The sequence below is a fragment of the Capronia epimyces genome (genome assembly GCF_000585565.1).
Source record: "Capronia epimyces CBS 606.96 chromosome Unknown aczIQ-supercont1.6, whole genome shotgun sequence".
In the NCBI taxonomy this organism is placed as follows: Eukaryota; Fungi; Ascomycota; class Eurotiomycetes; order Chaetothyriales; family Herpotrichiellaceae; genus Capronia; species Capronia epimyces.
This window is the reverse complement of record NW_006912909.1, coordinates 2,259,556-2,285,492: the sequence shown is the minus strand read 5'-3', so window position 1 is coordinate 2,285,492 and position 25,937 is coordinate 2,259,556. Positions and strand designations below refer to the sequence as shown.

The 25,937-nt window shown below is 52.6% G+C and overlaps 10 protein-coding genes across 10 annotated transcripts; 2 read left to right on the top strand and 8 right to left on the bottom strand.

Annotated features, from left to right (window-relative positions):
• Positions 1 to 245: 245 nt before the first annotated feature.
• A1O3_07715 (protein phosphatase) lies at positions 246 to 2,014 on the bottom strand (the record flags this gene model as incomplete). The annotated part of the gene is made up of 3 exons (XM_007737821.1): positions 246 to 275; positions 330 to 482; positions 539 to 2,014. The coding sequence occupies 3 exons, from the start codon at positions 2,012 to 2,014 to the stop codon at positions 246 to 248; spliced, it is 1,659 nt and encodes a 552-aa protein (XP_007736011.1).
• Positions 2,015 to 3,323: 1,309 nt separating this feature from the next.
• Positions 3,324 to 3,786, bottom strand: A1O3_07714 (uncharacterized protein; the record flags this gene model as incomplete). Its single annotated transcript, XM_007737820.1, has 3 exons — positions 3,324 to 3,560; positions 3,623 to 3,660; positions 3,708 to 3,786. 3 exons carry the CDS (start codon positions 3,784 to 3,786, stop codon positions 3,324 to 3,326), a joined length of 354 nt encoding a protein of 117 aa, XP_007736010.1.
• A 1,528-nt stretch (positions 3,787 to 5,314) lies between these two features.
• On the top strand, positions 5,315 to 6,614 carry A1O3_07713 (uncharacterized protein; the record flags this gene model as incomplete). The annotated part of the gene is made up of 2 exons (XM_007737819.1): positions 5,315 to 5,383; positions 5,433 to 6,614. The coding sequence occupies 2 exons, from the start codon at positions 5,315 to 5,317 to the stop codon at positions 6,612 to 6,614; spliced, it is 1,251 nt and encodes a 416-aa protein (XP_007736009.1).
• Positions 6,615 to 7,720: 1,106 nt separating this feature from the next.
• A1O3_07712 (CAMK/CAMKL/MARK protein kinase) lies at positions 7,721 to 10,650 on the bottom strand (the record flags this gene model as incomplete). The annotated part of the gene is made up of 5 exons (XM_007737818.1): positions 7,721 to 10,086; positions 10,136 to 10,283; positions 10,340 to 10,457; positions 10,515 to 10,543; positions 10,603 to 10,650. 5 exons carry the CDS (start codon positions 10,648 to 10,650, stop codon positions 7,721 to 7,723), a joined length of 2,709 nt encoding a protein of 902 aa, XP_007736008.1.
• Positions 10,651 to 11,961: 1,311 nt separating this feature from the next.
• A1O3_07711 (uncharacterized protein) lies at positions 11,962 to 13,134 on the bottom strand (the record flags this gene model as incomplete). Its single annotated transcript, XM_007737817.1, has 1 exon — positions 11,962 to 13,134. One exon carries the CDS (start codon positions 13,132 to 13,134, stop codon positions 11,962 to 11,964), a length of 1,173 nt encoding a protein of 390 aa, XP_007736007.1.
• A 731-nt stretch (positions 13,135 to 13,865) lies between these two features.
• A1O3_07710 (uncharacterized protein) lies at positions 13,866 to 15,342 on the bottom strand (the record flags this gene model as incomplete). Its single annotated transcript, XM_007737816.1, has 5 exons — positions 13,866 to 14,002; positions 14,061 to 14,169; positions 14,215 to 14,606; positions 14,661 to 14,706; positions 14,755 to 15,342. 5 exons carry the CDS (start codon positions 15,340 to 15,342, stop codon positions 13,866 to 13,868), a joined length of 1,272 nt encoding a protein of 423 aa, XP_007736006.1.
• Positions 15,343 to 15,914: 572 nt separating this feature from the next.
• On the bottom strand, positions 15,915 to 16,930 carry A1O3_07709 (translation initiation factor 3 subunit J; the record flags this gene model as incomplete). Its single annotated transcript, XM_007737815.1, has 3 exons — positions 15,915 to 16,637; positions 16,702 to 16,793; positions 16,912 to 16,930. 3 exons carry the CDS (start codon positions 16,928 to 16,930, stop codon positions 15,915 to 15,917), a joined length of 834 nt encoding a protein of 277 aa, XP_007736005.1.
• A 1,661-nt stretch (positions 16,931 to 18,591) lies between these two features.
• Positions 18,592 to 19,896, bottom strand: A1O3_07708 (uncharacterized protein; the record flags this gene model as incomplete). The annotated part of the gene is made up of 1 exon (XM_007737814.1): positions 18,592 to 19,896. One exon carries the CDS (start codon positions 19,894 to 19,896, stop codon positions 18,592 to 18,594), a length of 1,305 nt encoding a protein of 434 aa, XP_007736004.1.
• A 1,055-nt stretch (positions 19,897 to 20,951) lies between these two features.
• On the top strand, positions 20,952 to 23,352 carry A1O3_07707 (uncharacterized protein; the record flags this gene model as incomplete). The annotated part of the gene is made up of 5 exons (XM_007737813.1): positions 20,952 to 21,037; positions 21,098 to 21,143; positions 21,213 to 22,148; positions 22,217 to 22,255; positions 22,321 to 23,352. 5 exons carry the CDS (start codon positions 20,952 to 20,954, stop codon positions 23,350 to 23,352), a joined length of 2,139 nt encoding a protein of 712 aa, XP_007736003.1.
• Positions 23,353 to 24,400: 1,048 nt separating this feature from the next.
• On the bottom strand, positions 24,401 to 25,819 carry A1O3_07706 (enolase; the record flags this gene model as incomplete). Its single annotated transcript, XM_007737812.1, has 3 exons — positions 24,401 to 24,755; positions 24,805 to 25,245; positions 25,299 to 25,819. 3 exons carry the CDS (start codon positions 25,817 to 25,819, stop codon positions 24,401 to 24,403), a joined length of 1,317 nt encoding a protein of 438 aa, XP_007736002.1.
• Positions 25,820 to 25,937: the final 118 nt, after the last annotated feature.

Below are 25,937 nucleotides of genomic sequence, written 5' to 3'. Positions count from 1 at the left end.
AAGCAAGACGCCAATCTACACCTAGTGAGCAGAGGCTGGCTGAACTACAGCCCATGCCATCCTGGTAATCCGAGCTGAAGTCGCTGTTCAAATCCTTCCGCCGGAATCTGCCATCCATCGAGAGCGATGCTGAAGGCCTCCCCCGATGACTGCCATCGATATAGGAGTTTTGCCTATTGATCGCAGCCAGCTGCGGCACAATCACAGCACCGACTGCTACTGTGGCCGTCTAGCGAGTGCATTCTTTAGTAGCTCTGGGCCGACACCTGAGCAGGCTAGAAACAGAAGTCAGCTCTTGGTTCCTCGCCGAGTAAGGCAATAAGACTTACCGGGCTGTTGAGCATGTGTTGTCGAGCATTTCTGCCCTTTTTGATATGGCTCTTTAACGCACTCGAGTCCAGTGGCTTCAAGAGTTCGAAACTGCACAGAAGATTGCTGGACACTGACATGACTGCACCCCAGTTGTCGAATTCGCCACAGTACTTGATCAACAGTTAGCACAAAACTCTCAAGAACGTGTGGTGTAGTTGCATCTTACATTTGGAGCAGAGAAAACAGTAACAAGCAACCGGTCATTGAAAAATTCATAACCATCCTCAACCACCATGTGAGCGCGACACACCAGATCGAAATCATGGCGGGCAAGAAAATCCACTATGACTTTCTTGCCGAAGCAGTAGCTAACACCACGCTCGTTGGAATCCCAGTCTTGATCCATATCTGCCGGATCACTCCACAACAGATCATTGAGCAGACCATAATCGGGGACGTCGGTTGGCCGAGCAATCTGTCGAATGTCATCCATGTGGGACAAACTTGGTGATAAGCCGCCGTGCACACAAAAGATTTTGTCCGCCACGATAGCAGCAATGGGTAAGCAGTTGAAGGTGTCGATGAATGTCTTCCAGATTTTGATGTTGCATCGTCGTTTGCACTCGTCGTAGAAGCCATACACCCGTGTGACATTGGCACATTCGTGATTGCCGCGGAGAATGAAAAAGTTTTCGGGATATTTCAGTTTGTAGCAAAACAGCAGGAGAATCGTCTCCAGTGACTGCTTCCCTCGATCCACATAGTCGCCCAAGAAGAGAAAATTGGCTGTGGGCGGGAATCCGCACATTTCGAATAAGCGGATCAGATCGTTGTATTGGCCATGGATATCACCCACAATCTTGACGGGTGCGTTCAGTTCCAACAGCGCGGGCTGTGACAGCAAGACTTCTCGAACAGCCAAACAGACCGCGGTGATTTCAGCATTCCTGAGGCACACTGCCTTAGTGACTTTGGTTGTATATCCTGCGTCCAGGAGACGAGAGATCATGTCGTCCAGGTCCATGTCGTTGACGTCTCCGATCGCCATACTTGCCCCGGGAGACGCACCCGGCAAGTCTGCCAATTTGGCTCGTAATGAGGCTTTGGTCTCGGGCGCTCGGGGATTGATCTGGTTCTCGCGTTTCACCAAGATCGACGCTCCCGCCTTTTGGGTCGACGAGTGAATATGAGCCTGGTGAGGCGCCTCATCAGACACTGCTCCCACCTCTCCCGTACGCTGTGCGCGGTCTACGGCCTTGTGACCTTTGCCTACGGATTTTGACTGGGTCGGGGATGGAGGCCGAGCGGGCGAGGCTGTGCCTGGAGATGGCGCTTCATCGTAATCTGTGGGCGACGTGGGGGATTCAGCGACCGGGGGATTTGAGATCCTTTCTTTCGTGACCCGAGAGGAACCCGACCGGCCGCTCGCTATCGAACTTGCATCGCCCTTATCGGTAGCTGATCCTTCCGTACCAGAGAGGGCGGATCCCGAGGCTCTTGGACTATCGTTGGGTTTTTCATCTCCCGAACTCTTGATTTTACTCCTGATCGAAGACCGGATCGATCTGGAAGTGCTCTCTTTTGTGTCGGACCTGGAAATGGAGGGATATTGCGACAGCGCATCTGAAGCTAAATTGGAGGAAGAGTTACTCTTTAACGGGGTTCTGGATCCATCACTGCCTTTTGACTGTTGTTGGCCCATTGAATATTGGCAAAAAAACACGGACGGCGGGGAAGAGAGGTGAGATTCGATGAAAGGAGGTCAAGGTGGTTTGAGAAGTGAGATAAGCAGCCGCCTTGAGGAATGCGTTTTGGCGGCTGGTCAATGAGCGGCTGGAAGGAGCACACGCGTCGTATGCTCAGGTCAAATCAGCTTTTAGAAGGTTCAACTGTCGCACAGCGGTCTGTTTTGGTGTGCGGCCGCTTCGGATACGACTTTAGGAATGGCTGACAACCAGAGCTGCCTGATCATGGAGGTGTTGTGTTTGGGGATGTGGTAATTGCTTGTTTCGCCTGCAAAAGGTTAAGAATTCTTTGTCAGCAAGGAAGTGACTCATCGGAGCAAGATATGAGAAGCTGAAATTGTACACAGGAGGTGTTTTGAAGTGTGATATTGAGCGATTTCTAGCGGAGAGGCTACCGTGGAGCCAGATGTCGCATGGGGTCGCGGTGAAACAGGGTTGCGTCACCGGCGGAAGCGCAGGACACATGGAGGATGGAACTGACCTGTAAATAGGGACGCGAGACTGCAGTAGAGCAAGTCTGGATGCGGGTGGAGGAAGATGGAAATAGCAGCGAAGGGCTGGTGCTGGTGGTTGAGATAGTAGAAGGGCAAAAAGATGAGCAGGTAAAATAAATCATCAGTCGGTCAGTCAAGACAAACGCAGTCCGTGGTGCAGTGGTGGTGGTGGTGATGGTTTGATGCGCTCGTCCTGTGTTCAGTCACGTCCAACCACTGGCTCTCCGTCCTGCGCCGCCAATACTCTGTAGGTGCTAGTAGGAGGAACACCTGGAGCTTAGGGACTAGTAGTTCGCCTAGGGGCAGCTTCAGTATTATTAGAGGGCGAGCCGCAGCCGGTGCCGGGGCTTGCTAAGCCTGGGGCTCTATTAGGCGGGGGCTTCTAAGGCGCTCAGGCTCGCCGGGAACCTTTCCCTGCCCATGTTCCTGCTTACAGCCACTCCACTTTGGCCCTTGACGCCTCCAAGATGGCCGCCTAGATCTCCTTAGCGGCCAGACCTCGAGTCCCCCGTCTCAGCCTCCAGGGCGAAACGAACGGTGATCTTAGCCGAGAAAGACGTGCTGTGATCCTTCACAGTTCTGCCCAGTGATACGTGTAGACTTGAGTGAGGCTTTCGTGTTCGACACTCAATATCTTCGTACATGTTGGAACATTACAGATTACGCATATACATGCAGTCATCCTCGTTGTCGCTTACTCGCTCGCTCAAACAAGCTTGCCACCTGCCCAGCTACCCGAAAAATCCTCGTGAACAAGACCTGAGCCCCAGTTTCATGTCTTGGTTCGAATGGAAAAGGGCTGTCCGCTACTGCCAGGCCAGTCCCTCTTTTCTTCCACTTCCATTTTTGCAATCTGCTTGCCTGGAATGACAATAAGGCCGACGAATCGTGAAGTCATGTCAGCTCTCCTGGGTTGGCCGGTGGCTTTGACTTCGTCTATGGCAGCCTTCTCGGAGGCCTTGGGTGGCATGCGATATTCGAAGGCAGTGGATAGAATGATGTTACTTTCCTACCGGGTGTTAGAGTCTCGCACCGTGTGTCCGAAGGGGAAGCCACATCTTGGATTCTTACACGATCGGTACATTGGAATCTGCCAGTGAACAGACGCCCTACGCTTCCGTCAGCCGCGGGTTTTCTCCAGCCCCTAGCAACTTACCATCTGGTACGGTGACGTGCAACGTTTTGCCCAGGAGCGATTCGAGAAATTGCGTTGCTTCCGCTTCTTCCAACTCCATCAATGACGGATTATAAAGTCAAGCAAGGTGGTTTGAAGATGTGTATCATTAAGTGCGGGAGACAGATGTATATTGCCAGTGCCCGGACCGCATGCTGATGCTTGTGATAGTCCAGCAGCTGCCATGCTAAGAGGCAAGTCCCAATTGAGCCTAGCTAGGCTTGGCATGAATCTGGAATAATATAAATCCGCTCTCCGAACATCTGCTCTGTACCTTTATGTATAGGGTTAGGGTTAGGGTTAGGGTTACGCGCTCTCCCTCACCCTGAACTGGGAGTCTTCCATTACCCTCCCAGCAAGTTCAAGTCTGTACAATTCACCTAATTAAACTTATCCTAATGCCACATAGTCTCACTGGGAGCTGTGACTGCCATTAGTAGGAACTTGATCCAGAGGTATTTCTACAAAACGATGTCTCACCTTCACTTCACTTCCCATCTATACTTGACCTTACCCCCCGAACTATCAAGTTCAACTTTCAACTCGCCTCATTTTCGTGCTTTAGCATTTCCTTATTAACTCATGCCCTCTCCATTCCCTGAAACCTGCTTTTCAAACCCTGTTTACCAGTTTCTACACTCTGTTGAGTATTCTTGATTTGTACAGACCCCTACCAAGACCAAGAAAATGGAAGAGAAAGCGCGTCTGAAGAGACCTCACACTGCCAGAGTAACGGATCAGGATGACGACTCAGATGTTTCCTCTTAGAGTCCTCCAAAGCGGGCCAGCACAGCACCGCTGTCAATATCCTGCGACACAGACGAAGAGTCGATGGATATTGAAGGGGTTTCTACCATTGAGACTGGCATGTCGTCGGGCCCTTCCTCATATCTTGATTCGGATTCGTGCGGGACTTGGTCTCCAGAATCAGACTCATCGGATGACCATGATCGGCCTTACCAGGAAATGAGCAACAACGACTTTGCTGTCACTGCCTCCAGAATAGACGCGAGACTAATCATCTCCTCCGACAACAGAAGAAGGAGGGTCAAGAAACATCCTCGTCTCCTATTTCGGGCTTTTGAACCTGGTCATGGACTAGTAGCTCGACGGTTTCTGCCCAGTTCAACTGCAACTATTTCGCCGCCACCACTTTTTGAAAGTGCACACTTCCGCTGTTTAGCGGAGCGTCATCTCCGAGAAGATCAGACATTCTCATCGCCCTTCCTCTCATGGAGCCAGAACCCTGCAAGACTTCTTGGACTGATCAACAACAAATCCTTACCTCGGTTTTTGGCTGTCATCGATTACAATGATTACTATGAGGAGCTGGAAGACAGGTTCGGTAGAGGTGTTGGAATGTGGTTTGTACCAGCAGTATGCGAACAGCACGAATTTCATGATCTGGAGAAGGTGGGCAGGCCTACTTGTTCGAGTCTGAAACCGAAGAACGACCGTGGGTATACGGGGATTGGAGAAGTACATCTCCCTTACAATGTGGCTCAGGAAGTGCAACTAACCTGTAGCAGTGGTTGTCCTGGGGTTCAATTCAATGCGAGCCCGTTGGCATTCTCGACAATAGGGCTGCTATGAAGCTGTATCAGACCCTGAACAGTATTGAGAGTATGGACTACGCATCTGGTCTTGCTGTTGGTCAGGTAAATCCACCCTGCCAGATTGGTACTATTACTTGACTAACCACCGAAGTGCCTACAAGATGTGAGGCCAATCTACAGAGAGGTGGTGGCGAGATGTCTGCTACTTTCTTTCAAAAGGGTAGAGAGAGCCGCCGGGTCGCTCTATCACGACTTCGTCAAGGGCGTATACAATGAGAACCTATCAGAAAGCGACGACGGTTGGGACCATCCATCTAATCCAGATAGGCAGCTTGCTTCCAAGAAAACTCGAAATACTCTGAAGAGACCATTCCGACGTCCTCTCATTACTGTGGAGATACCAAGGCGCAGATTAGGGACGAAAGTTCCTCCCAAAGAAGAAGCAGACTTGCAACAGAAGCATGTTGAATCCCAGCCTACGTCGAGCACGGCAATGCCATCGGTAGCGTCAACAACAGAAGAGACCTACGTCAAGGTTGAGAGACTTCACGACCGACCAGCCTTAAAAGAAGATGTCATCAGTCCCGGACGCGCTCATACCCGAGACTATTCAACATTCGTCCCAGTGTCAGACAGCTTCATCAGAGAACTTCTTGAATATGCGAAGACACCGACGCCGACGCCAACGCCACCTCCTGCTTCGCCACCTCGAAGCAATCATGTTTCGAAAGTCATCTCGGCACGTATTCTACCAATACTACGAACACTCACCGAGTATTGGTCTACTGTAAAGAGTACCACTATTCCTGCCGTCGGCCTAACCGCCAACACGAGGCACCCACCAAGCGCGGGAAAGTTTCCCAAGAAGAAACAACAGACAGACACAGCCTCGGTGATGAACCCAGACACAGCCTCGGTGATGAATCCAGATACAGCCTCGGCGATGAACCAAGCTGTATCGTTCTCGGACACGAATAAAGATACATCAATCGTCGACCTCACAGACCTAGGCGAAGGTGGTACCAATGACAGAGTTCCAATCGATCCGGAAAGGCAGGTGCAGGTGCAGAAGCAAGTTGATACCACAATTGAGACTTCAGAAGTACAAAAGCAAGTTGATACCGCAATCGAGATTTCAGAGGTACCGAAACAAGTTGATACGGCGATCGAGATTTCAGAGGTGCAAAAGCAAGTTGATACGGCAATCGAGATTTCCGATACTGAGGAGGTGGAAATCATCGCCACCACCACTCGCCGTTATATCCGGACGCGCCGCACCGTGCTGACAATCCGGAGTCGGAGTCTGAGTGAGACGGTGGTGTTTACTTCATAAGCCTGGACGGCTTGTCTTCTGTCAGTCGTCTGTGAAGATGATGCAGAACGAGATCTTGGAGCTCGTACTGGTTAATTCAGGGGTTGACAGGCTAATGCAAAAGCGACCTGATCATAGACCTGGATCTGGATCTGAACGTCAGTCACAAACCATACAGGAGTTCGAGCTAAAAGACGATTAAGATGTTGTGATGAGTTAGACTTGGATGAACATAACATGATGTGATGAGCTGGACCTGGATGAACATAACATGATGTGATGAGTTAGACTTGGACTTAAACCTGATCCTGAACGACAACCATGGCTTAGGTTTATACAGAACTTCGAGCTAGAGAGGTTTAACATGAGGTATGAGCTGAATATGTGACAAGAAAGAAACTAAGACCTGAAGAAAATATTGGACCTGAGCCTGAATCTGGACCTGACTCCGACCATGACCATGACCATGATCGGCAATTGACCCTGCCTACTACAACTACTACAATAAGGTAACCATAACCATAACTTTCGCCATAACCATAACCATAACCAAACCAAACCAAGCCGCTCGCCAGAAGTTCCTGGGTTCCTAAAACTTCTCCGATCCTCCTCCTATTACTTACTGATACTGACTGAGTTACTGATACTGACTGAGTTACTGCACTCACCACCGGTTCTGTTTCTGGTTCTTGTTCGTTGGCTTCCTTTCTCATGCCTTCTCTACCTAGACGAATGTGGCACGTCGGACTGGTAGTAAGTTAGGCCAAAACCAGACCAAACCACACCACACCAAACCAAACCAGTCAGTGGAATGCAAGACGGAAGGAAGCACACAGAAGTAATATGCAGTGGGTTAAGCAGCGCAAGACAAGGCAAGAAAGGACATACAGTGCAGAGGGAGAGGAATACTATTGTATAAGTAAGGTACTCATATTCATGCCCATGCCCATGCCCATACCCAATTCCCATTCCCATTCCCATTCCCATTTCCATTGCCGTTCCTATTTTCATTTTCACTTTCATTCTCATGCCCATATCCCATACCCCCGTCTTATTCGCAGGGGAATACATTAATGATACCTTAGGACTCCAGGACAGGACCAAAATCTCCTTTGGCCCTCTGTGTCTCAACCCTTTCCAACAACCTCCTGACGCCGTTCACCCGTGTAGGCTTCCTCATCTCCTTCTTCCACGGCATCGTTCCAGATCGTAATACTCTGGACGCGCTCACCCTTGTTCAGTTCGATGGCGTGAAATGCGTCAACTTCTTCAATCTCGTCCTCGTCCTCGTCCTCTGCTCCCTCCGCGTCTTCATCAAGTACACCCGTACGGCCACCATTGGCCGCGACGTTGTCTTCGTCCTCGTCTTCTTCCTCGATGATTTGGCTTTTCCGCTTCCCACTACCGGCTCCAGCTCCAACTCCAAGTCCAGCTCCGCTACCTCTCCTTCCCACAAAGTCTCGGAGACCGAGATTTATTTTCCCCGCCGACCCTTCTCTGTTCCTACCCGAAACAATCGCAGGACTACCGACAGCTGCGGGTAAGGTGGAGGCCGAAAAGAAGGCCGGATTCAGCATGGGCCCTTTGAACGGGGACTTCTTTCGGCGGGCAAACATGACCCCAGACCCGAAAGTGCTGGATTGCGGGGTGGTTGGTGCAGGTGGAGGCGCAGGTGCAGTCCCGCCGACAAACTCATCGCTTATTCCAAGAAACGGCCTGCTGTGCGCCGAGACGTCGGATCCACGAGGTGTTGTAGAGATCGGGCGGTAGTTGAAGGGAAGAGTGTTCCCAGTGGGCGTTGCAGGAAGCACCTTGATCGATGAACGCGGAGAGCGCGTCATGCTGGTTCTGGGTGCAGAAGAGCTGTGAATGGTATCGAGACTATTAGAGCTCTGGGACGAAGCTTTGCTGTGGTGGGAAGTCTGAGGAGGCATACTTCGAATGGACGAGACGGACGAAGACGTGGATTTTCGACCTCGAAGACCCGTCGAGCTGCGGCGGTATGACGAGCGAGGAGTAAGAGGGGCTGGTGAGATGGAGTTCCGATGAGGTTGTCCGCGATTATGCGAATCGGCGCGAGGTAAGGCAGTTGGCGCTGAAGCAGCAGCATTGGAATTTGACATGATCGGAGTTAGAGCCGACCCGTACGAGGATCGCCTAGAGTAGACGGGCCCGACGACAAATTTGCTCTTCTGGTCTGTGGAGAGGCCTTTGGCTGATCGGGAGGCCTTGCCATTGCCCAGTTGTCCGTTGACACTCTTGTCGCTCTTGGGGGTGACGGGCGATCTGGCTCGTTTGGTAGATTCGACAAACCAATGCTTCAGTGCCGTGAGGAATCGCCGGTTGTGAAGCTTCCCGCCACGTCTCTTGCTCACCCCGTTCAGAGAACTGAATAGGTCTGGATTCGTCGCCACCAGTTGCAGCGTACTGCCGCGTCGGCTCCGTTCCTTGGGCGGCAGGGGGGGTCGAGAGCCACTTAGTGAACGGACCGAGTCCTTGTCGATGGGGGGCGGAGGCGTTACAGTGCCGGCTGACGGGATCACGTCGCCTTCTGGAAGTTGAGGTAAGTCGCTGACCACTATTTGGGGCGTGCTCCTCCGGTGCGTTCTGCCTCGACTACTACTCCGGCGCCTATCAGTGTCGCCATGACTTCCTTCTTCGTCGACTTCAACCAAAGTGGGTGCGACACGCTCCAATCGACTGCTGGCACCACTGAGTCGTCGGAGAATCTTCAATTCAGCTTCTCTTTCTTTCCGTTTCCGCTCCTTCCTGGCCTGCTTTCTGCTTTCCTTCTGGAGAAGGAGAGTCCACCAGCCGGCCAGTGCATCGCACCGCTGTGCGAGGACACTTTCAATTACTTTGTCGATATCCACGCCCGCGGCCCTCATTCGTTCGAGCGTGTCCTTTTCCAATTGCGTGCTGAAAGGGGCCGGCTGTGAGAGTTTCAGAATGGCCTGCTGCTGAGGCGCGTGGTCGGCCAAAAAGGGATCTGCCAGAATATCCGCCAGGGTGGGTCGATGCAGAGGGCGTTTGGAGAGCAGTTTCGAGAGCAGCGACTTGGCTGAGTCCGGGAATGTTTCGGGGTAGACGGGATCTTCTTTGAGGATCTTCGCTTTGGTTGCGGCGTCATCGTCTTCATCAAAAGGTAACTCCCCTTTCAGCAGGGCGTAAAGAATAATTCCCAGGCTCCAGACATCGACCTTCTCGCCAGCATACTTTTCACCCTTGAGCATTTCAGGAGCGCTGTAACATACCGTGCCGCAAAAGGTCTGAAGATAGTTTGCTTTTCCCTCGTATTCCCTGGTAAAGCCAAAATCGCACAGTTTCACATTCTCGTTCTTATCGAGAAGCACGTTCTCCAACTTCAGATCGCGATGTACACAAGACTTGCTGTGGATATATGCAACAGCTCCGACAAGTTGGGTGAAGATCTTCTGTACAGTCTCGACGGGGAGGGGCGCATGGCTGCATAAGTAATTGTACAATTCGTCACCTGGTCTCATTCAGCAGCGGGTTCCCATTGAAATCGTGGCGGTTTATACCAGGACAGTATTCCAACACGAGCCACACCAGCGTCTCCGTTATTATAACTTCGTATAGTCGCGCGATATGAGGATGGACAAATTGACGATGGTGGTGGATTTCTCTCGCAAGGTTCGCATCGTCCTTGTTCGAGGCCTTGAGCACGACCTATTGCATGCGTCAGCGGGCTGTCTCATCCTTGTACTGCTGTGCGCCGAGCCAACCTTGGAGCCATTCGTCAAGTTGTGTCGAGCAAGGTACACCTTGCCAAAGGAGCCCTTCCCAATGAGTTTGCCAAGGGTATAGTTTCCCACGGTTTTTAGGTCTTTAGAAGAGAATTGTCTGTTGGGTGATCAGTAGTCTGTATCTCACAGCGAAGCTCAGATTCCGCCTCCTTACTCGAGCAGTTCTGAATATGAGTTCGCAAGCTGCGCATGTCCATTAGCTCATTGCCCTCATATCATGCCCGATGAATGGGATCGCGTACTTTTGCTTTATGCTGCTGAAGTTCCGCTCTCGTCTTGGGCGCTTGCATTCCTTGTGGTTCTTTGGCTTCGCCAGCGGAAAAAGGGGTTCATACGACACGTCGAGGCTAAGGATAACATGTGGACAATCGGGGATAGCGGGATGTGCGTTAGGGATGGTTTGCGTAGGTTGAAGGAGTGTTCGACGTGTGGTCAACAGGGCGTAGGCATTCAGAAAATGTTCGATGGCGTCTATATCGCGTGGCTGAAGGGAGTTCGGCACCTTGTATTCAATGGAATTGCTGATGCTGAAGCGAAAGTGATGACGGATACCAATTAGTACGGAGTAGGAGGGAGTTTGGGGAGGCTCGAGATCGACGACCACAAAATCCAGTAGTCTGGCGTGTCAGGGTCCAAAAGCCACGCCAGCAATAGCACCATGCTAACTTGGCTTCCCTGGTGCTAGACTGTACTCCGTACTGGGTATTAAATACTCCGTATGGATAGAGTATTAGACACCCTGGGACGTAAGATGGCGACAGGCGGTAGGGGTAGTAATGGCGCAGGCTCGAGGCCAGTGTCAGATGCCAAACCGTGGCGGAAGTGGTGGAGTACGGAGGACGCGACGGGTGTTTATGTACCAGGTGCAGTTAAGCCATCGATGTCTAATTAATGCAATAACAATGATCTTCACGATCTGCAGGCTGTCTCGGTTTACTTGTTCCTCCACTACTCTGTATATCGGTACACTAAATGCTTCGAAGAAAGTAGAGCATGCGGACATCCCCAGACTGACCTCACCGCGCCCGATGCAGCATGTACGCCGCAGTGCGCTGTTTCTGCACCACGGCCTTACACCCTCCCTTCCCTTGGGCAGCAACCACCTCCCACCTCTAGCATAGGATCCATGGGATATTGTGTGCCGCTCTCGAACCCGATACTGCGCTTCAGCTGCCAAATCACGCTTGACCTTCGTCGGCCCGTGATGGACAGGGACAGATTTAAGTGTCTCCGCAGACTGATGATACAGCGTCTGTCCAGGGTCCACACGCCAGGAGCTGTGTCCAGATATTGCCAATGGAAATGAAACACGGATACTCAGGAGCGGAAAGTCACTTGAGCAAAAGACATATCGCTGTCGTCCTTTATTCCTGCAGATGTTGAGGGAAGAAAATACCCAACATAGACGGGTTTTTGGTCCTAAATTCAGATAGTTCCGTCACTAGATGGCCTTTCTAGCACGACCACGACCGCAACCACGGCCTTGATACCATGGTATCCCCAGATCCCATAACTCCAAGCTTAAAACACTACCAAGTAGACGACCTGCTGGCATTTCACGTTCTCAATGATCATAAGCGACGCTCAGTAGTGTTCCAATATCACCGTCTGGGGATGGAGGAAGTCGACCCGTTATTTTGCGCAGAGGGCAATCCAGAGATCATACTAGTCCGATCAGAGACGGACTGGTTGCCCTCCGCGCTTTGCTCCGGCACAAAAGGCTTGTAAGGACTGGCCACATCCGAGATCATGCTCGATCGGTCTGACAGCGTCTGCGGATTGGGAGAGCCTCTGGCCGTTCCATCTGACCCAGACAGCTCCGACACCATGCTCATTCGACTATCTGCCGTAGGCAAGGGGCTGTGGGGATGCAGATGCCCCGTGTGATATGTCGAGCCGGGCAATTCAGCCATGAACTGTTTGGGCGGGCTTGCCTGTTGAATTGGAGCATAATAGCTCATGCGTTGTTGCTGTTGCTGTTGCCGCTGCTGCTGTTGTTGCTGTTGGAAATTGGCCTGATACGGCGGGAGACTCATGGTGCTGTATCGCTTCTCGTCTACCCGGTAGGCAGGGTGGTTGGCCATGGTTTGCCAGCCCACGTCTTGCTGCGGCGACAACATGTGAGGCGAAAGTGCAGGTCTCGCACCAATTGGCGAGTTGAGCATTTGGGAGTTGGCCATGTGTGAGCCCGGCTGGAATCGAGGACTGGTAGGTGTAGTGGGATATCCTCCCGTCAGCTGGGAATGTTCCTCCACACGCTCCGCCTTCTTCAGGATGCGTTCCACCAAGACTTTATGCGCGTTGTCCAGGTTTTTGCGGACAAACGATGTCAACAGGATATTGCACCTCATGTCGCCCTCTTCACGCAGATATAACCCCTGTCGGGGTACATCTAATCCCAGCTCTCGATGCTCAGGGGGCTCGCCAGGCAAAGAGCCACCGATTGTCCATTTTTCCCGAATGTCTAGACCCAAAGGCGCATAGATGTGTGTTTGCAGTCCGTACGGGGTGTCGTGGAAGCAGGCCTTGTAGCTGACCTTCCCTTTGACCATCCCACCAGGTAGGTAATGGATCTTGTCCGTCAGCTCTTGCCAGGCACAGTCGAGGAATTCATCGGCCGGGGCATCGCGAGGTGTCTTGATCGGATGGTGCTCAATGACCAGGGGATTCAGTTCAATCATCTCATCGTGATTGTGAAGCATGGAGATCGCGACTTCTCGCGACACCTGCGGAGGGAGAGGGGTGATGTTGGTAAACAGCGTCCGCTTCGGCATGGTGACTGCTGACTGCGGCCTTCTGCCTGATGGAGGGGCGCCTCTTGAGCGTGAGATAGGACAGACTGATGGGCTTGTTCTTCGTGCTCCTCGAGGGGAAACAGATGTAAGGAAGCGCTTTCGTGTTTATCAGCATTCACCAGACAACCATTGTGACGGCGCAGGTAGTGTGAGACACTCAGCCCGGACTGCTGCTGCCACCGGACGAGTGCCTTAGGAGCCTGCGACCTGGCACCATGGCGGCGCCAGGATCTGGCTGAAGCAGGCTGTTAGCGAGCTCTTTGGGTGTGAGAGTGACAGGGATCCAGGGCTAAGAATAGCTAGTGCTTATCAATTTGTGGGCGAAGATGCCATCGCCAACGGACTGATCTGGAGCAGCCAACGCCCAAGCCCCGCGCCGCTGGCTGTAAATTCACGCCCACGCTTCAGCCTGCTTCCTGGTGGTGCAGAACCTGTCACGTTTTGCTGAACTGCATCTGAGCCTCAAAATCATGCCTATTTCAGACAAGGCCAGGTGTGTCCCCGGTGCTCGCTGAGAAGACTCAGTTCGTCCACATCGAAATCGATCTTGACGGATACAACCGAGCCCCGGATATTTACGTCAGTGATAATGATGCAGTCACCGCAGTGGCACATTAATGAAGGAGGCGCCCTGCCCCAACCGCGTATGCTGTACTCCGTCCGGTACACAGTATGCGACCAGTTTGGAGCAGTGAGTTGTCAAAGCCGAGTCAGTTCAGCCGCCAGCTTGCCTTCTTCATCTTCTCGACAGCTTCTTTACTGAAGCAAAACGTCGGGTCGAACTCCTTCAGTCCAGGCTCATTGTATATTGCCAGGGTGGCAAGGCCGAGATACGAGTGAAGAACATCTTGTATAGGGTCAGCACACCGACATCTTGAGAAGACTTGACAGAGGAGTCTACCCACCAGGGAGCTCGCCTGGCGCTTTCCCAAAGCCTCCTATGAGATGCGCCACATGTTGCAGAAGATACCTTCTCAGTGCCTCAATGTCAACCAATTGATGTTGTTGAAGAATCTTTCCCACGTTAGATCAGCAAGACGAAGCCTTGAGCGTACTCACTGCGAGGGCTCCCACGTTCCAGAAACAATAACAAGTGTCGGCCATTTTCCCACATCTGCCGCAAAAGCCAGCGCCAGCGGCGGGTTCCTGTGCCATCAAGCCGTCCCTCAGCGACGATAGGTTTAATGGTTGCTTTTGAGGTTCATCTTCATCATGTTTAAAATCCTTCTCTTTCCTCTCGTCCTCGTCTCCCCTTTCGTCATCGTCCTCGCTGTCCTCGTCCTCGTCCTCGTCCTCGCCGTCAATCCAAGTTGTTTGTCGGTCCAGCATCCACCGAACGCAACCTGTGACATCCAGCTTCGCCTGACTGGCAACTTGTTGTATTGACTCTGGCGGGTTGCGGAGGAGGCCTAGGAATGAAAGAGCCGCGATTGCGCAATAGTTCAGGCCAGCTGTAAAGCGGTCAATGTCTCTTCAATCCCTGGGCTGACAGACGGTAAACGTACAATGTGCTTCAAGGAGAGGTGCTTGTCCAAAACCACCCTCATGGCTCTTACGTAGCGTCAGCTTTCGGACAGCGTAATAGTCGGACGTCCTTACCTGGCAATTTGTAATGAATTGCCGTAATCTGAACGCGTCGATCTCGATGCTCTGCTCATTCCCTTGCAGGATCTTCATCGTCCCTACCGCACAGAGACACAGTCTCAGATCATCCGCGCCTTCGACGACATTGTCTTCCCCCAGGAACTCCCCGAAACTCCCGTTTGGTCGCTGGAGACGCCTGACCCAAGCCAGGCATTCTCTTCTCTTCACCCTCCCTAGATCATCTCCCAGAATGACCAAAGTAGCCAGCGCGAAATAGGTGTTCGGAAGGTTGGCCGGGTCCCAATGCCAGTTCTGAGGGTTCCTCATGCCGCCTAGTATAGTGCCTGTGAAGCCGCGAAACCCGCCCGTATGGGGGACTTGACAGGTATAAATCCACTCGATCCAGCTTTGCCTCTCGGCGGGCGTGATCACCGTCTCCAGAGCCCCTAGTAGATCCAGTGCGGCTACTATGAAGAAACCAAAGCTCATGCGGCTGGCTTCGCCCGACGTGTAGGGCTCCGGTAAAAGTTGGGAGCACCGCTTCCAGTACTTTACGTGTCGTTCTCGATCAAGCTGCATCTTTCCCTCGGCGGACATGGACATGGCAACGGATTCCCAAGGGGCCTAGGCCTTGGTTCTCCAATTCTGTATCCTGCTAGCCAGAGGCGTTGAATGAACATATATGGATTGATAATGGGGTTCGCTCGGTTCTTGGATTGGTCACGACGGGATTGACGGGACCCGTCTGGGCGAAACTTGAAGAACGCGACTATCACAAAGACATACTGTAAACTCCGGCAGGCAAAAGCCCTCTCCGAGACCGCATGACTTGTTGGGGAATAATTTGCATCAACCCTGAGGTGAAGGACTTGGACTAAAATAGACGAGTACTTCGTATGTGTTACTGAAGAAGTAGGCAGTACAAGGCTGGGCTCAATGAGTCACATGCCGACTACCTCAACCTACCTGTTCTTCGCGGGTGTAAGCTTTTACAGAGATTGGAAGAAGTTCCCTACGCCGTCTAATTGCTTCGAATTGCTCCTCGTATGCAGTAGTCTAAGCATTGCCATCTTGCATGCCCTCATGGCTTCATAAATGAGACTGGCTCAATTCTCCTCTGTTGATGCAATGCTCCGAAAGAGAACCTCCCCTTAACCCCCTCGTACATACATCAATCACATGAAATCATCCTCCCCAAAACCATCATCGTAACTCGTCGTGTCGGCTAGGCCTCGGCCTATGTCTCGAGTCGCGGCGAGACTTGCCTTTGTTTTTGCCGCCTTTGACTTCTTGCCGCCTTTCTCCTGGGCCTTTTCCTCCTTCATCTTCTCGTTGCTCAAAGCCGTCAAGCCACTGGCTGCCTTCTTGATCTCCGCACTTGGCAACTCCGCACAAATTTGCTTCACAAAATTGGCAACCCAGATGGGATAGTGTGGCTTGGAGGAGGAGGCCGTGAGCAGAGGGACGAGTGTGGCTGAGAGAGCGTCAAACTGCGCCTTCGTGCCGGGTCTGAACAGAGGAAGCGACGAGAGATCGATAGTCAGACCCGGGTTTTCCTTGTCTTCAATTATCACTGCCTTGTTGGTGGTCGAGCGGGTGGTTGGTCCTAGTCCCACCCCAGCAAAGAGGTCCTGGGCGTGCTTCAGATCGGCTTCTTGTTCGGTCTCTCGCAGACGCAACCGTCGTGTTGTTTCGTCTTCGTCCTCGTCCGAGCTTTCCGCTTCTCCTTGACCCTCGCGTCTCCGTCTGTTTGCCTCTCGGTGCTCTTCTATTCTCTGAGCCTTGGTCTTCTTCTTGGCTGCGGCTTCCGCTTCGGCTTGCGCTTTAGCTGCGGCGGCTTTGGCGGCCTTCTCTCTCTCAACCTCGGAGTCGTCTTCTTCATCCCAATTCTCCGCGACCTAGTGGATGTCAGTATTACGGGTGAACTGGCGGTACAGAGCCATGGGGCGTGGCGTGGCGTACATCGTCAGAATCTTCTTCGTCTTCGAACTTACGTCGGGGCGCGACAGGGACGTCTATTGATTCCTCATCAGAAGACTCTTCCGACTCCTCATCTAGCAGAAGCAAAGTCAGCCGGATTCAATCAATGCATCACAACATGCGCAAGAGGTCATGCTCGTCCTCTCAACTGCCAATCCAGGCGACAACCAAGGGAGACCAAGGGAGACTCACCCCACTTTGAAGGAGGCATTGTGCCGGGTGAGAAATTGAGGGGCTCGATGTCTGTTTAATCTATTGTATCGGCAAATTGGCCAAAGTGAGGCTGTTGATGTCGAGACTTGAGAGGGGACTAGGCGGACTGCAATATGTGGATGGGAATTCCCTTCACTTGCGCCTTGATTTTGTGACTTTTTGCCTGCGGGCGACGATCTGCACATTTCGCTTTCATTTCGAGGGCTTTGAGGGCGCAGCCGCCTGCCAAGCCTGTTGCTGCCCAATCACCGGCTCTGGCCAATGGGAATTTGCTTGCCGCTTTAGAGGCGCTCCTATGTCTTTGCTGCCTGCTACATGCTACTACTACATCTATCGAGTATCTGTATCTGTCTCTGTCTCTGTACGGAGTACATATCTAGGTCTCCAAGGAGCTCTGAGATCGAAATGTCACGAATGAGTTAAAAGTGTATTAGGGCACTTTGCTAAGTTCACTAAGGGGTTAAGGGTAAGAGTGCTTAGGGTTAGGGTTAGGGTTATGACCCATATGTAATCGTGTATGGAATTCGTGAACACCTCCTTCTAGATCTCCAGCTCTTCGGCATCCAGGGAGATGGCACGGCATCTTCCGGTAGGTGACCTGGCTCAACTTCGGCTCAGCCTTGCCAGGTCAGTCACTCACACTCACTCTCTTTACCCTCGACCGTACTCCGTACATTGTATCTACTCACGCCAAGGGCCCCCGATGGTCAACACCAACACCAACACCGGCAAGAAGGTATATTCCGATTCCGAACACCTCCTGCGTCTATGCCCACCGCGAGATCTGTGCCTACCTTACCTTTACGGAATGCTGCAGTCTGGCCGACTTCCTCGCTCTCGCTCTCGCTCTCGCTCTCGTCGCGTGCATGTTTTTGATCATACTTGCAAATCTCCATGACAGCGGGCTCCATCTCCATCTCCATCTCCATCTCCATCGCCACTAAGAATCAGACAACTTCTTGACAACATCAGCACCTAGTTTCAGGCCCATGGTCGAGTAGGCTCTGGCTGGAGATCATTCATGCACCTATTCCTCCTGCGATCAATCATTCATTCATGTACCTATTCCTCCTGCCATCAAGGCAGTCCAACAAAATCAGATTCTGGAGACCCTCTAAAATGTCAACCTCTTCGCCGCAGTCCCAGCTGGAGCTTAAACCTGAAGACCTGAAGACCTGAAGACCTCGATGCCACCACCGCCGATTATTTCCATCATGCTGGTGATTGATATCCAGTTGTTGTTATGGTAAGTGCTTCTCCGGATTTCCCACCTTCCCCAAAATATCAACCAAGATCACTCGGAACTTGTCCAAAACTCTTATAACTTGTAGAATGTCATATAACCCAGACAACCCGGACAACCCAGACAACCCAGACAACCCAGACAACCCAGACAACCCAGACAACCCAGACAACCCAGCCAACCCAGCCAACCCAGACAACCCAGACAACCCAGACAACCCAGACAACCCAGACAACCCAGACAACCCAGACAACCCAGACAACCCAGACAACCCAGACAACCCATCCATCAGCATTGCTTTCTCCTCTGGACCTGCCAAAGGGAGCTCCCCTGCCATCGATGCTGCCTGCCTCCGGCGGCGGGTGCATGCCACTCTTGAGACTCGCACGCTTTCCCCCATGCTTTCAACGCGCCGGTCATTTCCTCGAACGTTTGGAATCGCGCTTGATGGCATCTTGAGACATGGCGTCGAGCTTTCTCTTCTTCCGGGACTCTTCCTGAACAGCGTCGAGAAGAGCCCCGATTTGGGCCCGCCGACGGCCTCTTCCCCACTCGAGCACATTGCGGACAAAGCGGCGGAACAGGAGATATCCCTCAGGATCAAAAAGCAACCATTTGATTTCCTGGGTGTTGTATACTTCGCCGCTCCCATCGCCTTCCTTCCATGATACTAAGAGGCTGGCTACGATCCCGTTCATGGCGATGCTGAAGACCGTGGTGTCCACGGGTGAGACAGTCGACACCGGGAGCTGTTCGATGTATCGGTTGAGCTTTTCGGCCATGTTGATACAGGTTGCAACGCCTCCTAGACATTGATTCGTGGCCACCCAGAGGCTCCCCGCGGTGGCACCAGGCCCGTCACCTTTAAGTTCGACGAGCAAAAATGGATAGATAAGTCTTTGACTGTTGGCAGTATATTCGGTGGAGTTCATAGTCATAAATTGTCTCTGCTGCCTCGATGTGAAGGCTTCCCCGAGGTAGCCGTAAAGGATATCCGGCTTCGGCTGGCTCACTGGAAGACTGATATCCGGATCATATGAGCTGGGAACGTGTTCTTTGCGCATGGGGTAAACTGCTTCCGTCATCATGAGACCTTTGAGTCTCCTGGAGAACTGGGGATCTTCAAAAATGTCACGTTTGAAGTATTTGGTCACTGCTGACTCGGAGCCGTCGTCGCCGCGGAGGCTGTTCAGAGCAGTGTCATTCCTAATATCCTCGACTTCCGGTTCCGGTGATTGACGTTCTTTGAACATATCATCCACAAGGCGCTGAACATGCTCAGGCAGCGTCTTACCTATCCCGTGGATATGGATGTTATTAAAGACGAGGTTGCGTTCCCGGTACATAGGGTCTGCAACCAGGGGGGATGTGGCTCTGCTGTCCATAGAGGTTCCTGAAGGTAGGTCTGGTGAAGTGGGCTCTTTGGGCAATTCCGACTCCAATTCGGACAAGATCCTTGTCGACTGGAAGAAACGGGAGATCCGAGGTAAGTGACTGTCCGACTTGGAGTGTTGTTGTCGGTCCTGGTCCAAGGATGTGAGCCAATCCTCGACGTTTGAGGTCTGAGAAAGGGTTGGGAGACGGAGGATTGTGGCGAGTGCTGGCTGACGACGAGGTTGCGGTTGATGGAGGCTGTCCGGGCGCGCTGGCTTTAAAGGCGACTCCAAAGCGTCAAGCCCTGCAGCCGCCTTGGGCGCATGTCTTTCAGAGAAACTAGACATCTCGATCGAACAGGAGAATGGTCTTTACATAAAACCAGGTGTCTCGATTAGACCGGAGGAAGGATGGCCTCCGGCAAGGTTGAGCTGCGAGATACGGTGTCGGTCGACGCCTTTGTTATATCAGGTAAACAAAGGACGAGCGTGTGGAATGTGTCGGCCTTTCAGAAGGCCGTCCGGAAGCATGCTTGGTCGCCCACCGTGCTTTGTCTTGCAGGTGGAGTCATGTTCCAGGTGCAGCCCAGCTTGGGAGACAGTCGGTGGTTTGACACTCCCACCTCCCTCCAAGAGGTCACGCCTCCAAGAGGTCCCCCTGTGCATTCCTTGTCCAAGTACTGTTCAGTCTCTTTCAGTAGTCCAAGGGAGCCGAAACCTCGGGCATGCTCGCCGCGTGGTCCGTGGTTGTGGATGATGTTCTCCCGGAGGGGACATTCCAGCGGCTGGTACGGGGTGTCAGATCAAAAGGGTGGGTTCTGCTGTATCCCCTGCGCAGTCCTGTTGGAGTCTGTCAGAGAGCCCAGAGTTAGGACCGGTAGGTGAGAAGAATGTACTGAATAAGTACTATGAATAAGTACTCCGTACCATGAACCAGTACGGAGTAGTCGTATCATTAATAGGAGAAGGTCAAGGTGGTAAGCCTACTCCGTATCCGTACATGTACTCCCAGCGTGCTCATCAAGAGGCTCACGTGTGGTCTTGGCATCCCTTGGCAATTACAATTAGTATCCCCCTGGTCCTACTATGATAATAGCGGCTTGGCATTGTGTATTATCAACCATTAAGCGGCCGCCGTGACGATACTACTACAGTAGATCCTTTTTAGCGCACTACTGTACCGGTGCTCATCCAATTGCGGCGGCCGCAGGCCACTACACATACCTACTAATTACCACCGCTCATTGGTGGCTGCTCGACGACCTTTTATCACCACCAACCTGAACGCTCCGTCCTTCCAAAGTTGTATATGCACGTTGTTGATGTCGCAATCCAAGTCCTGAAATGCAAGACATCGGACCGTCTCATCCCTTTTCTGGTTCTGGTTGATCCTGATCGATCCCATGTCTACCTCTACCGCTACCGGGACCGAGAGTGGCCGGCTGAAGAAAGGCTTTCGACCACCGGTGAAGGTGGCATGCACGTCGTGGTAAGTAGTCAGCTCGATCCTATTGCAGATATGGTCGTGCTAAGCTGTACTGCAACCTAGTCGTGCCTCCCGCACGCGCTGTGATGGCAAAGCCCCCTGCAACAATGTAGGTGTACCGTGTCAGCATTGGCGCCCACGCATGTCTGACTGACGGTGATTGTGTGCGTCTCAACAGTGTCAGTACCGGGGCAAAGACTGTCGCTATGTAAAGAGCAACCGTGGAGGGCCCCGCGTCGCCCGTAAAAAGGCCTTCCAGGCCACTGTCGGAGCCGTTCAGGCACCGGACATGGCCTCGTTGCCGTCCCCGGATATCGACTGGATGTCGCTCATGTTGTCTTCGGGAGAGCTCCACGACGATCTGATCGCCTCCATGATTTCGCCTGGAGCCGGCTTGACCGATCTCGACCAAGATGGCGACAGCGATCAGATCTTCGACAGCATTTTCTTGCACGCCGCCGCCGCCGAGGACGAGCCCGAGCCCCTGATCAAGACCTTGGAAGACCATGGCCTTGGCCTTGTCCCTTACCGGCCCCTCTTACGGCGATATCACAGCACTAAGAGCGTTCTGAACGCATACTACATTTTCGTTCATCCATTTTTGCCCATCTTGCCACCCCCCACGACCACGCTGGAGGTTGATGCCCCCGTCACCACCGGTTCTACGGACTTCCAACCGGCGTCTCCTTTGGCGATGGCGTTACTGGCCATATTGAGTCTGATCCCGCATCCCGACGACGCCCATCCCGATAGCGACGAGTCGGTGTGCCTGCGAAGACATGAAGCGCATACTTTCTCTGACATGGCCATGGAAAGCATCGAGATCGAGACCGAGCTGCTAGAGTCTGCCACCAGCCCCTCGGCGGCCTTGGACCACACCCTGCCATCTTTCAGTCGAGAGAGATTCCATCCATGCTTACCGGTTGAGCTGGAGAGTGTGCTGGCGCACGTGGTGTTGAGTATTTACGAGTATGCACAGAGGGGCAATCTTGCCAAAATGAGGAACCGGACCAGTCAGGCCTATGACGCGGCCATCCGACTTGGTCTCCATGACATCTCATCCCTCCCCATAGACGAGTGTACAGAGGCACGTCGGAGAGCATGGTGGATGACGGTGAGTGGCTGGAGTCAGGGTGATCAGTGTGATCAGTGTGAGCGAAGCTTTACTAACATCGCCCGCAGTATACTGTGGTTCTACAGAGCTCTATCGTTAGTAATCTGGTGAGTGTTGCTCGTACCATCCCACCGATGTCGTTGTCGGTGTTTTCTGCTGACTGCCAGCTCAGCCACCCATCATTTCGATTGATTTCCATCAATTCAGCACTCCCCTGCCTACTACATCTTCGGATTCTGAGGTGTGGGCATTCTACATCGAAGCCCAGCAGTGTATTCTGCGGTGCACACAGTACACGGTGGCGCTGAGAAAGGCATTGGACAGCGGACTCGATGTGAGTACGTTGGATCTGAAACAGGTCATGCTGGACGACGCCATCGATGCTGCTCTGGCTACATATACGAACCGGTCGACTCAACTGGGGGGGTTGTCTCCCACGGCTCCCACGGACGTTGAAGAGCGTACCGTCGCACAGTCACTGCACTCGCAAGCCACGATCAAGCTCATGAGCGCGAGGATCAAACTGCATCGATACCGGGCATTCCAAGACGTGCCGATATTCACACGCCGTCACTGCGATCTCGACCAAGTCGATCAATCTACTCCGCGACCCCTCGGATGCTCCTGTCCGACAATCAATCAATCAACGCCGGTCGTCTCCGTCTCCGTCTCCAACGCCAACTTACCACCCACTGCATCCAGCTTCACGTTCTCGGCTTGCTCGTCAGACGCATCGACGAATCCTTCCTCTTCCTCTTCCGCCTCCTTTCCCGACACCGACACCGACACGACCGGCACGCCGATCAAGGCACGACAACCACAACCTTTCAGTAATCTACCGGCTGCCAAAACCTGTCTCCGAGCAGCCCTTGCCATCGGCCGCGCATTCGAAGCATTGCCCTATCCGAATCCCATGCAGCTGCCCCTCCCTGTCGTCTCTCCTGCCACGCTGTCTCTGGCTTCCACCACCTCGGCGCCCCGGACGATGCCGTCGTTTGCCTGCTGTGCCATGCAAAGTTGCTACGTGCTGCTCACCATGTCCTACCGGAGTCGAGAAATGCAATGCATGTACCAGTACCAGCGAAGTATGGCCGCTGACAAGGGCCTGGAGGAGCTCTATGCTGGCGTCGACCGCGTCTTGGCCGCCCTGCAGAACTACTCCATTGCCTTTGAAGCTCTCAGTGGCATGACGCGTGAGTTTTAGTCTTGGTCTTCATGCTAGCCTCTTCCTTTGCCTCTCCTCTTCCTTCGCCTCTTCTTTTCTCTTCGTCTCTTCTCTTCTATTCGCCTCTCTTCTCCTTTCGCCTCCCTCTTCCCTTCGAGACGTTTATGATCTATGATCTATCAACCGACTAACTATTTTATCCCCCACCAGAACAAGTCGAGGAAGCTCTCGAAGCCTTGAGGCAACTTCCTATCTAAAGGATGATTAGAGGAAGCTCTCTAAGCCTTGGAAGCCACCTGAATCTGAATCTGAATCTGAATCTGATGGCAACCTCGTATCTTGTATCTAAAAAATCATCTAAAGTAGAATATGAATATGAATCATGAATTATGATCAAGCAAGCCCTGCGCCCTGCGCTATACGCCCTGCTGAAATAGTAATGTAATGTCGCCTCAATCAGTACTCCTTGATGATCTGCTCTTCTATGTCATCCAGTTCGTCTGAGCTGATGCCCTGTATTCACTTACTGTATTTGTATTATTGTTGCAGTTGGATGTGGCAGTTGGACGTGGACGTGGATGTGGAAGAATCCTTCCAGCTCCTCTGACTACATGTACATATAGTAGGAGCCGCGAATCGACAAGGAGTCTGACAAGGACAAGGACACCCCGCACCGTAAGGAAGATCGCTTGCTGGTCTGCGAGACGCGACGCGAGACGAGAGACGAGGGTGCTGTATTGTACATTCTACACATCGGCGGTCGTGGATCATGATCGTCAGTTAAGCGGCCTTACCTGAGCTACGTATGTGATAGAAGAGGTAGAAGACAATGGCAGACAGACGATATATGACACACCTACGGAGTATTCGTACCTGTCCGATATGTCATTCTTAGTCACATAATTAATTCCATCGATAGCACAAAGTGAGCGGAATACCATCTCCATCATTTCATCTTATTCGATAACTGTCGTGCTCATCACTATCACCTAGCGTATCTCCTCTCTCTAAAGCTACTCAAAGGGATGTATGACTACTGTGCACTTTTGGGACGCTTTGCAGAGCATGTTCTGGTGGCCTCATTGTCTCACAAAGTGACGGCCTTGCGGAAGTTGGAGCCCGCGTAGATGGCGTTGGATCCCAACTCCTCTTCGATGCGCAGGATTTGGTTGAGCTTGGCCAGACGTTCAGATCTTGCCGGCGCGCCCGTCTTGATCTCGCCAGCTCGGATGCCCACCACAATGTCTGCAATGGTAACATCTTCGGTCTCGCCAGAACGATGAGAGACCATCACACCCCAATCCGCCGCGTAAGAGTCCTTGGCAGCTTGGATGGATTCGGTGAGGGTACCGATTTGGTTGACCTTGAGCAGAAGAGCATTGCAAGCCTTGGACTCGATTGCTTTCTTGATACGCTTGGGGTTGGTCACAGTCAAATCATCACTGAGAGAGTGTCAGCATATGGGGCAATGACTGCAGAAGGAGTACCTACCCGACAATCTGGAAATCCGACGTCTTGTAGAAGTAGCTCCATGCCTCCCAGTCGTCCTCGGCGAAGGGGTCCTCAATCGAGACAATGGGATATTTGCTGGCCAGGGACTTGTACAAGTCGGCCAGCTGTTCGTAAGTGAGCCATTTGCTGGGATCACTGTCTGGGTTCTTGAAGTCCAGGTCGTACTTCTTCTCCTCCACCTTGTAGAACTCGCTTGAGGCAACATCCATCGCAATGTTCATTTTACCCTCGTAACCAGCTTCTTTGATGGCGGCAGAGATGAGCTCGAGAGCCTCTTCGGGGGTTTGGATGTCTGGAGCGACACCACCCTCGTCACCAACGTTACCAGCGGACTGGCCATACTTCTTCTTTGCGAGAGTCTTCAATTTCTGGTACACCTCTGCACCCCAACGAAGTGCTTCAGAGAAGGTAGGTGCTTGACTGCGAACGGCGTTAGGATGCATCACTCAGCAGGTCGAAATCATGGTACATACTCGGGAACGATCATGAATTCTTGGAAGGCAAGACGACCGCCAGCATGATCACCTCCGTTCAGGACGTTCATGAAGGGCACAGGGAGCACATAGGGCTTCTTGGTTCCTGCCAGGTCGGAAACGTGTGCGTATAGAGGGACACCCTTTTGAGCAGCACCAGCCTTCGCAACAGCAAGGCTGACACCCAAAATTGCATTGGCCCCCAGGTTGGTCTTGTTCTCTGTTCCGTCGAGCTCGATCAAGAACTTGTCCACAGCGGATTGGTCGGTGGGATCAATGTTCTTCTCAATCAACTTGGGTCCGATGATCGCGTTGACATTTTCGACCGCCTTCAGAACACCCTTTCCGCCCCATTTCGACTTGTCGCCGTCGCGGAGCTCGTGGGCCTCATGTTGCCCGGTGGAGGCGCCGGAAGGAACAATGGCACGGTGAAGGCCAGTCTCGGTTACGACGTCAACTTCGACCGTCGGGTTGCCCCGGGAGTCGTAGACGGAGCGGGCGTGAATCTTGACAATCGGCATGGCTGCGGTGGGTCAGTGAATGGAAGATATCGGGTGGACCTAGGGGAAATAGGCGCGGGCTCTGTGTCCGGAGAGAACGGAGAGACTGGAGTGATGAAGATTGGGGAAGACAAGTGAT